This window comes from Nicotiana attenuata, unplaced genomic scaffold (assembly GCF_001879085.1).
Source record: "Nicotiana attenuata strain UT unplaced genomic scaffold, NIATTr2, whole genome shotgun sequence".
NCBI lineage: Eukaryota > Viridiplantae > Streptophyta > Magnoliopsida > Solanales > Solanaceae > Nicotiana > Nicotiana attenuata.
The window spans coordinates 356,806-369,712 of record NW_017670241.1 but is presented as its reverse complement, the minus strand read 5'-3'; the positions used below and the strand labels follow the sequence as shown (position 1 = coordinate 369,712).

At 38.6% G+C, this 12,907-nt stretch overlaps 1 protein-coding gene across 4 annotated transcripts in view; it reads right to left on the bottom strand.

Annotated features, from left to right (window-relative positions):
* Window positions 1–1,292: 1,292 nt before the first annotated feature.
* LOC109236510 (beta-galactosidase) overlaps window positions 1,293–12,907 on the bottom strand; it is a 34,376-nt gene continuing 22,761 nt past the window's right edge. For 3 of the 4 annotated variants that reach the window (XM_019402702.1, XM_019402703.1, XM_019402704.1), the window contains exons 8-18: window positions 8,863–9,093; window positions 7,881–8,087; window positions 7,421–7,724; window positions 5,516–5,675; window positions 5,296–5,404; window positions 4,485–4,620; window positions 4,013–4,068; window positions 3,635–3,934; window positions 3,421–3,543; window positions 2,558–3,247; window positions 1,335–1,705 (exon numbers count right to left, since the gene is read on the bottom strand). In XM_019402702.1, coding sequence (XP_019258247.1) covers window positions 1,532–1,705; window positions 2,558–3,247; window positions 3,421–3,543; window positions 3,635–3,934; window positions 4,013–4,068; window positions 4,485–4,620; window positions 5,296–5,404; window positions 5,516–5,675; window positions 7,421–7,724; window positions 7,881–8,087; window positions 8,863–9,093 — 2,490 coding nt within the window. In that variant the 3' untranslated portion in view covers window positions 1,335–1,531. Of the gene's footprint in view, window positions 1,706–2,557; window positions 3,248–3,420; window positions 3,544–3,634; window positions 3,935–4,012; window positions 4,069–4,484; window positions 4,621–5,295; window positions 5,405–5,515; window positions 5,676–7,420; window positions 7,725–7,880; window positions 8,088–8,862; window positions 9,094–12,907 lie in introns of all 4 variants that reach the window. The other variant, XM_019402701.1, reaches the window with a different exon arrangement.

Below are 12,907 nucleotides of genomic sequence, written 5' to 3'. Positions count from 1 at the left end.
AAAGATCGCCTTTTTCCCCTTCTATAGTCCAAGTCTGGTGTCCTCAAGAAGTCTCCAGCAACGAATGTCTTCTCAATTTTACTCGTCGGAGTTCTTTTAAATGGCCATTCCATCCTCCTTCTCCGGTGAAGCACATCCATTCCCTAGTAGGCGGCGACGCGGCACCGTAAAACATGGTTTTCCGACGAATTTCAGTTGTTTTTTGACCAAAAGACTAGCTGATAAAAGCATCTTCTGTTTCACCACTGAATTTATCCCCTCCTCACTGCTAAACCAAAACTATTTGATGAAGATTTTTCCAGAACCTTTGTACTCTTTATTGGGTCTATAGGTTTTAGAACCTTTGAAAACTTTTAAATTATTCTTGTTTGATTTGGGTTCTTGAGATTTGATTGAAGAATATGCTCTTGACGAATCTCTAAGAACATAATTATGGAGAAACAGGGGCTGCCGACGATTTTGGATTTGGGGTTTGGTTGGAAACTTTAGGTTCTTTTACAGATTGCTGGGGGATGGGGTTTGAGTGGAGAAGAAAAGTAAAATCATAATAAAATTTGATAAATAAATTTTAAAAATGGACCAACAAATAACAAATGTCAAGCAAATAATAGTCTAACATATGACGTGTCGTACATGTCATATGTTATTAGTATTTGTTAGTATTCATTCCATCAAGTTAGAGTGTTCAACTGGAAAAAGTGTAAGTTTATGTATCGAATTGACAAACTAGTACAAGTTTAAGTGGCTACAATGCCATTTTGCCAAGAAAATAAAGGAAAGGATAGTTTTCCGATGGAAAGACAAAATAACCCCTCATTAAAGTATTGTTAATGTGTTATGAGGCGCATCTAAGGGAAATAACTAACATACTACATTGATATAGTATATATATCTTATTATTATTTATTTACGTATTAACAATGGCTTCACGCCCTCAAACTTAGCGTCGCGCACACACTGTCATGTAAGTTATGTGTGTCTATTAGGCGAAATTTTGGATTGAGCGGTGTTCATGGGTTAATCCCTTAGTTTAAATGTTTGGATAAAAAAAATTGACAGGTCTGAGGGGTTGCCGATGTATTCAGCCATCTTTTTTCTCTCCTTATAGAGTAGTTACTGGACTTCTCTATTGGTAGGATAAGAAGTCGCGAGAGTTGATGACAATCTTAGTAAAGTGCGCTTTATTTGTTTTCTTTTTCTGAATATAGCTCCTGGATAATTTTAAATTTTTTGAATCAATGCTAGATAAAGTGACATTTGCTGCAGTTTCACAAGTACAGTACTCAACAATCTGTAGGGAAGTACTTTAATACACTATCAATAGAAGAAAAAGCAAAAAAAAAAAATGAAGCTTACTTGAGGAAAGAAGATTAACTTATGTGCAACAACTCTGTTCTTCAAGTAAAAGGATCTGCAGCCTAAAGCGGCTTTCACTTCAGCGACATGTTTTATTAAGTCAGAGTTCCAAATTTGATGAATTCCATGTGCTAAAAGTGAACAATGCAAATGATACTACAGAAGTCATCAATAATCACTCCTCCAAAAATTGGGACTTGTAGATATCAGCTCCAGTGGTTGCTGCAGTTTTTGGGAAAAACCTTATGGAGAAAGAGTATGGCACGGCTGGAATAAGGTATTCGTCATGAACACAAGGGGACCAGCTATCGTCTCCTCCCAGACCCATGTGCCGATGGTCAAGATGCACCTGAGATGCAGAAAATCAATGTCAAAATCCTATTACATAATTTCAAGATTAATCTGATACGGCAGCACAATTTTTTTCATAAAAGAAAAATACGCTGAATCATATTTCAGCATTTGATTGGATATACAAGTCAATGGCATGTATAGTAGCGTAGGGTGGAGGGTGCAGCATGGAGTATGCTGTTAAGTGAATGAAAACAATGTTTACAAGTTGGTGAGAGAAAGCAACATGGGGTAATGAGAGTTGTAATACAAATGTTAACACCCTTATAGGACGTAAGATATTGATGTTAAATATTTTCTTCAAGAAACACATGTTCAAAAATATAAGACAACCAAATATCAAATAAAAAAAATGAGCAAGGGAAACATTGTTCGAAATACCAAATGGAGCCTTTGAAACAATAGATTGTAAAAGGAGAAGTAGCCGCAACAAGCTAAGGGAGCTAGCGTCCACCCCATCGCTCTCCCAGACACTCTAGGGAAACAAATACATTTTGTTTTTTTTTTCCTTCATTATGATTATAAACGCGTCATCCTATTAATGCGCAACTTAATTCCAAATGCATCCTTCAACAAAAGAGGTACGGTTTACTCTGCTTATATAGTTAGTACTTTTCTGATCCTTGAATCCAATTGATGGATAGTGTAATTCTTGCGTCAGAGACCAAAAAGAAAGATGCTCATTCTCCGAAATGGTCCAAAAAGTTGGTTTTGCTCCTCGACTAGTAAACCAAAAGCCTCGAGTAAATTGTTTAAGAGGCAAAAATAGCCAGTGAAAGCACAGATGAAGTGTACAAGAAAGTTAAAGTTGGAATGCAACAAAGCGTGCATAAGTCAGGAAATGAAGTACCTCGATGTTTTCACTTTTCTTGAGGTCCTCATTATGTGTAGTTCTCTCGAGCTCAGCGGTGCTGTAGTAGCTTGCATTCATTTGCATGGTTGGAGAGTCGCCATGCATGGAAGCATAAAGTCCCTCTCCATCTTTGTTTTCAAACGTCACCCATCTAACATCTGCTCTGCCTGAGCATTCCCCGGGAACAACATATGGCACATGCATTTCGCCAACGGTTTGCTCATAAATACTTAAATGAGCAGCAGATTTCCGGTCTGGGTAACATTCAAATGGCCCCCTTCCATACCATTTAACCTGGTCTATAGTTGAATCCAACTGAAATTCAACCCCGACACGTGGCAAAGGTGGAAGATCAGGACAGGGCTTTACATTGCACTCTAGCACAACATCTCCTGAACCATATATCAAATACGTCATGTCAACCTCAAAGAGAACACTGGAAGTTGCTGCATTTGAAGGAGTTTGCTCCTCTGCTTTTGCTATGCCATGATAAGTAGCTGATATTTTCACTTCGTGACCGTTCATACTTTCAATTGAGCAACTTTTGTTCACAAAGATTACCTTGTCAAGATTAGCAGCCTTCCACCTAGATAAGTAACTCAGAGACCCTCCCCCTTTGTCATTATCAGTTGGTGCTCTCCAAAAGCAGGGATAGATGCCTTTATTCATTACTGAAACTCCTTTAACCTGCATTCATTTGGGGATGGGTTATTTCCACATATGGTCATGTACAGCCCTCACTTCATGAGCTAGCTTTTGGGAGTTAGACTCAAGGTCCATTTCTTTAAATAATCAAAACCATATAGTTTTTGATACAATATTGTACCACCGCTCAATTTATTGAACCACAAAGTATTTACCTTCCATCCCTCTATACCACCAGTTCGTTTGTTAAATTTCAGCTCCCAGCAGTTGTTCTGGCCAACCTTTATCATGTCATCAAGAACTTCACCAAGTAAAGTCGCATCGGTGCTTTTAATGATCTAAGAAAATAACAGTTCTTAAAATTGTCAGTGATGTCTGAGAAAAAAGACTACTAGACTCAAGAAGACATGTAAATTAAGAGCGACGTACACGAGGGACAACTCTCCTTCTGTTAGGCAACAGAACTTGTGTGGACGAAATGAGGTGACCATTATTAGCCCACCGAGTAGAGTGCAAAATCTTTGCTGTAATTGTTAAACAAATTTCTGCTGCAGAAGATGAAGTCCATGCAGAAAACCATGGGCCAGATTCCCATTTTGTTTCATGGCTTCTCTGGGGTTCTATGACAGGTAGAGGGAGGATCCCAGAGCCAAGTTCACACCCATCGCCATGAAGTACCCAGTTAAACAACAACGCTTGTGTAGTATCAAAGAAATGCATGTTTGTTATCTGAACAGAAAAGACTATTTATTGTGTAAAAGATATTGATATAAGTGAACAGAAAATTTAAGTGGTATACAATATTACCTTAACAATGCCTTCTTTAAATGAGACCTTGATTGGCTGGTAAAGAAACTTAACCTCTGACAGCAAAAATGTTAAACAGTTAGACATGTTCAAGTTTAGCAAGCACCAGTACTTTTGTGAAATTCAGTTACATCGTCCAACGCAGATCACATGCTCAGGCATGTTTGTAAATGCTTTGTACATAGTGCCCAATTGTTCCCTCCTTCGCCCTCCCCATAAATTTCCAGACATAACGGGAAAAACTTGCAAGACTCCCAACATGTTAAAAGCTTTACCCCTAAAAGTATGTAAGAGAATACACAACTGAAACAACAATTACTTGTTCAACATTGCTTAATGTTCCATATTCATACCCTACACTTTTTGGAAAAAAAAAGGTTAGTTAATGTGACTTATTGCTATTAGTCTTGCAAAGCTTTTTGTAAGACAAGGGGTAAAAACAAATTATTAAACAAGAGAACTGTCGACTCACCATGTAATGCAGGATGAGGACTTCGATCAGGCCATACAATGCCATTTAGGCAGAAGTTTAAATCATTAGGAATGTCCCCAAAATCACCTCCATATGCCCAGCACATTTTTCCACGCGGACCTTCCTTCAATATCCCCTATTGGAAGTGCCAAATGATAGTGTTCAGTTAAAAAGGAAGCACAACTGAAATAACGAAAGATATAACATCTCCACAACTACTACTTTCAGTGCAGGAGTTGAAGCTTTCAGCAACTGTATAGGCTTCAAAATGTCACGCAACAATTATGCAGACAGATGGTTTTAGTGTGGTTCTCCGTGTGACAATGTTGCAAATAGCAACGACATGCCTTTCACATCAAAAGTTACCTTGAAGCACAGAATGCTAGATCCAAAATCAAAAAACGTGTGTCTTCTAAACAGGATATGAACCAATTCTGCTTTTTGCAATATACACGTAGACTAGAGGGACACCCACCAAGTTCCTTTTTCATCTAATTAGAGCAGGCATTAGTCGTAGTATTTGAATTTACATTCAACTATCTGTCTTGATAGGAATCTATCTTACATAGGGTTTACATGTCTAAATATCTTAGGTCAATAAACATACATTTGCGTTTAACTCAAAGGAACAGCTTGAAGCCATAGAAACAGAGTAACGATAATGTTTTGGGAAACCAACAAACTGGGAAAGATGTTGAGAGAAACAACTGCAATGCAAAATTATATTGGTGACTGCATTAACTCCTCCAGGCAGTCAATATTGTTAAAATATGTCCTAAGTTACAGGACCAATCCTAAATCATGAACAAACCTGATCAGCCCAATCCCATATAAAGCCTCCTTGCAGACCAAAGGTACTATCTATTGCTTCCCAGTATTTATGGAGATTCCCGTTGCTGTTTCCCATTGCATGTGAATATCTGAACAGTTTTACACCAACAATTTTCAAAGTAAATTAATTGCATACTTTTCAAAATTAAGGAGCAGTGAAATTGACCAAGAAAAAAGATATGGATAATGGAAGACCATACTCGCATAATATCAAAGGCCGTTGTTCAGTTGGATCTTTTGCTATTTCAACTATTTTGGACACACGTGCATACATGGGGCACACAATATCTGTTGAAGATGTCCTCGCTCCACCACCTTCATAGTGCACCAGTCTTGACGTATCTTTTTCTCGTACCCAACCTGGAAAGAGTCTCTAACTTGGTTGGTGAACATGACCAACTAAGGAGGGGGTTTAGATACAAAGCTTGCATAGACGGACCCAAAAGCTAGCTTGTTTTATAACTTGACACATCAGGAAACAAGTGTGTTAATGTCTTTTGACCACCTAGATGATCCACTATAACACAAATATCACATGCAGGATAATAAAGTATATTACGCACTTAGCCTCTGGTCCTTGATTTTTACTTTCTTCAATTGAGCCTCCAAAACAGAATACTTGGAGTGCAAGTTCGGTGACGAGAACCGTAATATGGACGTGGTAGTGTCGCTTGAAAACCAAGTTTTCTCCAAGAAAGGAAGTTTCAAATACGTAGGATCAGTAATCCAAGGGAATGGGGAGATTGACGAGGACGTCACACATCGTATTGGAGCGGGATGGATGACACAGAGACTCGCATCCGGTGTTTTTGTGATAAGAATGTGCCGCCTAGACTTAAAGGTAAGTTCAACAAAGTGGTAGTTAGATCGACTGTTATATGGGGCAGAGTGTTGGCCAGTTAAGAACTCACATATCCAAATGATGAAAGTAGCAGAGATGAGGATGTGGAGATGGATGTGCAGACATACCAGGAGAGATAAGATTAGGAATGAAGTTATACGGGACAAGGCATGAGTGGTCCCCGTGGAGGACAAAATGCCTGAAGTGAGGTTAAGATGGTACGGGCATGTGAAGAGGAGAGGCGTTGATGCCCCTGTGAGGAGATGTGAGAGATTGGTGTGAGGTAATTAGGCAGGACATGTGTAACTTCAGCTTAGTGAAGACATGACATACATAGGAGGTGTGGAGGTCGAGGATTAGGGTAAAAGATTAGGGGGTAATTGAGTGTATTCCTTTGTCATCCCAGTGGCAGTAGTATAGTCTTGTATTCTTTTTTCTTTTTCTCTTTCTCTTTTTTCGTATAGTCTTGTTATATTTACATCTGTTATATCTTTCGCTTCAGTTATTTTACGATATCGTTGTTGTTACTGCTTATAGCTCCTTTTCATTTTTTCCTTGAGCGGAGGGTCTTCGGAAATAGCCTCTCTACCTCCACAAGATAGGGGTAAGGTCTGCATAGTGCATACACAATACCCTCCCCATACCCCACTTGTAGGATTATACTGGGTACGTTGTTGTTGTCAATTGAGCATCCTCCTGATTTGGTTCTCTAAGGGGTATTTACAAACATTAGTCAGTAATTTTAGTCATTCAGATATTTGTACTGTTCTGTCACGGGTTCGAGCCGTGGAAATAGCCTCTTGCAGAAATGCAAGGTAAGGCTGCGTACGATAGACCCTTGTGGTCCGGCCCTTCCCCGGACCCCGCGCATAGCGGGAGCTTAGTGCACCGGGCTGCCCCTTTAGATATTTGTACTGTTCTGATCATTAAACTATAACCAAATCTACCTAGCAATTATAGATGTAACCAATATATCAAACATGCCTTAGGAATGTTAACGAAGTATATTAAAAGTGGTCCCTTCAGGGATGGTTTTGTGGCTAAACTACTGTTCCTCTATAAGTAAGACACAAATTAATTCTCCTATAGCTCAAATGGGGAAAACTGAAGAGAAGCATCTGTTTTTGAAATTGTGCCCACACGTATATGCACAAGAAGCAGTGTCCTTACATCCCTTGGAAAGCTTATTAGCACTTTACTTTTTGAAGAACAAAGGGTTCTCAAAACAGAAAATGGACAGTGAAAATAATGAAAAGGTATATACCAGAAAGTGCTGCATGATTCGGTCCATAGCTTGCCTCATTCCCTATGGACCATATTATAATAGAGGCATGATTTTTGTCCCTTTCAACCATGCCGACCACACGATCCATCATGGCAGCAGCCCAACAAGATTCTTGTGTAGGATGCTTATAATTTGGATAATCAAAAAAACCGTGTGTCTCGATATTGGCCTCATCGATCATGTACATGCCAAACAGATCACACAACTCATACCAGCGTTGATGCTGAGGATAATGGCTGTTCCTGACAGCATTAATATTGTTTTGTTTCATCAAAACCAAATCCTACAAGAAGTAACAGGATAGTGTGATTTGTCTTCAACAGAAAATAGGAAGATATTAAAATGATAACCTATAAGTACGCCTGCTATTTGACAGTGAAGATCAACATATCAAACGTTTAAACAAAAAGAAAAAAGAAAAAGGAACTAACAAACAAACCTTGACCATGCAGGACTCCAAGTTTGTCTTTCCAAGACGTGGATGGTGCTCATGCCTGTTCACTCCTCTTATTACTACTGGATGCCCATTTACTAGCAGCTGTTTTGGGGCTTTTGATATTTTTCTCATACCAACCTGGCATGATTCACAATCAACCAAGTTCCGTGATGCATCTTTTAGGGTGACAACAAGAGTGTAGAGATTTGGCTGTCAGCAGATAAATGAAATGGATAAGGCATTTCTTCAAAGTTGCAGCAAGTGCATTAGAGTAAATTAAATCTATTTGAGGTCAGAGAGGACCATCTGAAATTCAGTCCTGATAAATTGAAAGACTGAGCTCAATCCCTAGAAAGCGATGATAATAGGGTCAATTTCTGCAACTACAAGCCAAGTCTCATCCTGCCTAAGCAACATGTCAAAGCTGACTTCCTAATACAATGTTAATTTTCAAATGTGAGATTGATATAATCATGGAGAAGGCTGTACATTCAGTATCATGGTGTACTTAAAACCCAATTTGCTAAGGGGACCTAAGAAAGAGCGAAGTTTATACACGGGGTATCAAAAGTCTTCCATCATTTCCTAGTTATAACTGGAAATACATCATGCAAATCTTAACTAAAGCTTCGGAATTCAATATATGACAAGGCCATTCAAAATGTAGAAGTCGAATTTCATGATAAAGCATACAGGAGAAAGATTCCTGGCACTCTTAAGCTTCCCTGCAAGGGAGTGCAGGAGAAAAAGCAGACTACCAGATTATAATAAATGATTAACATTGTACTACTGCTACTATTATGTAATGGAACATAGTATAAGTGCTAAACCCGAACCCTATTTCAAATGAGTCCGAGTGTAGCATCTGATGAGTGTGCAATAATTGCGTTTAGATAAAAATGCCCTATATGAAATATCAAACAAAGAAAACAGCATTGTAAAACATTATCATGGTTTGGATTTAAAGTTGAGAAAAATTACTTACTTGCTCTGCAGACCAAAGTTTAGGTGCTTGCACCTTCCCCACAAGCATGTAGCCTTTAAATCCCAAACAAGGATCAGAAGACAGTACTAACTCTAGATCCGCAATGTTAGCAGAAAGCAAATCAATATGGTCTGAGCGGCTAACCCAATTTCCGCTGTCATAGAGTGAAGCTTCAATAGTGAAGTCGACAATGTCGTTATTCTCGAAAGAATTATCAATTTTTACTTCCACCTGCATAATGGACAGAATAAGGTAAAATCAGCAAACTTATGTCACAAGCTTTCAACTCCTTCCCATAAAAATGACATGCTAAAGTGACAAAAATTTCTCGTTGTAATGATTAAACCATTATAAGCTGTTGCTACTTTATATTTTGTTAAATATGGCAAGAATTGATACTATGTGAATATGAAAAGATACACAAATCCCTGTAATCACACAAATCCCTGTAATTAAGTAATTAGGAGATTTTGTAGGCTTGTAATTGTAGTCTTTCCTTATTTGTATTTTTGTCAAAGGTTATTTAAACCCAACAGCTTGAGGGAATAATCAAGCACTCTATTCACCATCTTTCTTCTCTTCTTTCTCATGGTATCAGAGCTAGGGTTTTGAGTCTCTGCTCCATCTCATTTTTCTTCCTTGAATTAAAAGACTATAGAAGAACCAGATCCTCCTTGGTCGACTCATCAGTTTTCTCTATTTCTCTTGTTTTGTAGTTACTCTCGTCCACTACTTTCAGCAGTTCCTGTGTAATGAATACAACAATGGGAGATGATAAAGCAGTTGAAAATCAAATTACTGGAAAGTTGATTTTTTCCTCTTCACCATCTCCAACAATTACTACTGTTAAGTTGGATGGTAGTGGAAATTATACCTCTTGGGCAGCTTCTGTACAATTGTGGTTTATAGGTCAAGGATATGAAGATCACTTGATCAAGAATTATACAGAGATTGGAGCATCTGATAGACCAACTTGGGTTAAAATAGATGCTCAATTATGCAGTCCTCTATGGAACTCTCTTGGAAGTAAGTTACTTAAATCGTTTTCAGTCATGTAAGACATGTTGCAGGGTTTGGAACAAGGCCAAAACCTTGTATACAAATGACATACAACTTATTTACAAGGTAGTTTCAGACATTGTCCACCTGCAACAAATCAACAAGACATGGCAAGCTATCTTGGTCAAGTAGAATACTTAAAGGATCAATTTGATTCTCGTATGCCTTTTACTGACAAGTTGGATGATCAGGAGAGATAGAGAGATAGATTTTTTATGGTTCTAGCCTTGATTGGATTAAGATCTGATCTCTCCTCAGTTCGAGACCAGATTCTTGCTAGCGCATGCGTTCCTACCTTGGAGGAAGTATCTGCCAAATTGTTGCGCATCACATCTACACCGGAGGTAAACTCATATGATACTTCTATACTGGCTGTACAAACTAACACTTTTCAAAATGGACCCAGAAAAGGAAAAGGGAAAAGCACTAAACATTGCACATACAGTGATAAGGGAGGGCATACACGTGATGTTTGTTGGTCGCTTCATGGTAAGCCTCCACGTAACAATGATCGTCCTCGACATGCAATCAATGTGGCTCACAACGGAGATGGTATTCTACCTACACCAGATGTCAAGGATAGATCATCTCACTCTATCACTTTGACTGGAGCAGATTATAATGATTATCTTCAGTACCAATCATCAAAGCAACAGTCATCTACCTCATCTAAAGCTTGCACAGTGCAACATAGTAACTCTTTTGCCTATGTCGCACAGTCTTCCTTTCCTGGACCATGGATTCTTGACTCTGGTGTTACTGATCATATATCTGGTAACAAAAATTTTCTTTCTGTCCTTAATCTCCATCTGTCTTTTCTACTATTACCTTAGCTAATGGATCAAAGACTGCTATCAAAGGAATACGTGCAGCTCACCCTCTACCTTCTTTACCTTTAACTTCAGTTCTTTTTGCACCTGAATGTCCGTATAATCGTATTTCCATTATAAATTAACCAACAACCTCAAGTGTCTTGTAATCTTCTCTGAGGATTCTGTTTTTGTGCAGGACCAGAGTACGAGACAGGTGTTTGGAAGAGGACAAGAGTCACACGGTCTGTACAAACTATCCATTCCAAAACCACCAGTTGCCTTCACGTCCGCTATTTCCTCTGATCTGCTTCATAATCAATTGGGACATCCAAGTCTTTCAAAGCTACAGAAGATGGTCCCCAGTCTATCTAATGTGAGTCATGTCAGCTTGGGAAACATACTCGTGCTTCTTTCCCAAAGCGTGTCAATAATAGGTCTTCCTCTATGTTTGAAGTTGTTCGCTCGGACATATGAGGTCCAAGTCGTGTCAGTTCTTCACTAGGATTTCATTATTTTGTTACATTTATCGCTGATTATTCTCGGTGCACTTGGTTATTTTTAATGAAAAACAGATCTGAATTGTTCTCTATTTTTCAGAACTTTTGTACTGAGATTCGCAATCAATTTAGTGTTTCCATAAAGAATTTAATCAGTGATAATGCCCGAGAATACTTCTCTTCTTCTCTTTCTTCCTTCATGTCATCACCAGGGTTTGTTGCTCAGAGGGAGTCTGGATTAGTCTGTCGACTTCGTCGATCTCTTATGGTCTCGAGCAGTCTCCTAGGGCATGGTTTGGCCGTTTCCGAACTGTTGTCCACCAATTTGGAATGACCCGAACAGAAGCTGATCATTCAGTATTCTATAGGCATTCATCTCATGGCAAATGTATCTTTCTAATTGTTTATGTTGATGATATTGTCATCACAGGTGATGATCATGAAGGTATTATCCAACTTAGGCAACATCTTTCAAGTCAATTCCAGACTAAGGATCTGGGCAAACTAAAATATTTTCCCGGCATTGAGGTGGCACAATCTAGCAGCGGCATTGTCATCTCACAAAGGAAGTATGCCTTAGATATTTTGGAAGACAATGGTATGTGAACTGCAAACCTGTGGACAGTCCCATGGATCCAAATACTAAACTTGTTTTGGGACAAAGGAAGCCTCTAAAAGATCCAGGAAGATATCGAAGACTTGTTAGCAAACTCAACTATCTTACAATCACGAGACCTGACATCTCATTTGTAGTAAGTGTGGTTAGCCAGTTTCTCCAGCCCCCTACGACAGTCACTGGGATGCAGCAATTCGCATCCTAAGATATGTCGAAAGTTCTTCGGGACAAGGTTTATTGTATGAAAACAAGGGACATGCAAACATTGTTGGGTATTCTGATACATATTGGGCAGGTTCTCCCTCTGATAGAGGGTCCACTTCAGGTTATTGTATTTTAATTGGAGGCAACCTAATATCCTGGAAAAGTAAAAAGCAAGATATGGTGGCTAGGTCAAGCGCAGAGGCAGAATATCGGGCTATGGCATTGGCCACTTGCAAGCTTATATGGCTAAAGGGGAACTTCTACGGGAGTTAAAGATTGGAGGGGACAAGCCGATGAAATTGATTTTTGATATTATATATCGCTTCAAATCCAATATTTCATGAAAGAACGAAGCATATTGAAGTAGATTGTCACTTCATTCGACAAAAGATTGAGTTTGGGTGCATTGTTACGAGTTTTGTCAACTCAAAAGACCAACTAGCAGATGTCCTCACAAAATCACTCCGAGGATCCAAGATTAGCGATATCTGTAGCAAGCTAGGAGCATATGACTTGTACGCTCCAACTTGAGGGGGAGTGTTAAATATGGAAAGAATTAATACTATGTAAATATGAAAATATACACAAATCCATGTAATCACACAAATCCATATAATTAAGTAATTAGGAGATTTTGTTGGCATGTAATTGTAGTCCTTTATTTGTATTTCTGTCAAAGGTTATTTAAACCCAACAGCTTGAGGGAATAATCAAGCACTCTATTCATTTGAATCTGAAGTGGCATTCTTTCGTATTGTACTTTTTACATTAGTAACTTTCTTTAAACTTCTCCTCAATATAACAATCTATTCAAATATTTCTTACTTCGTCAAAAGCAAAAATATTAACAAAATAAA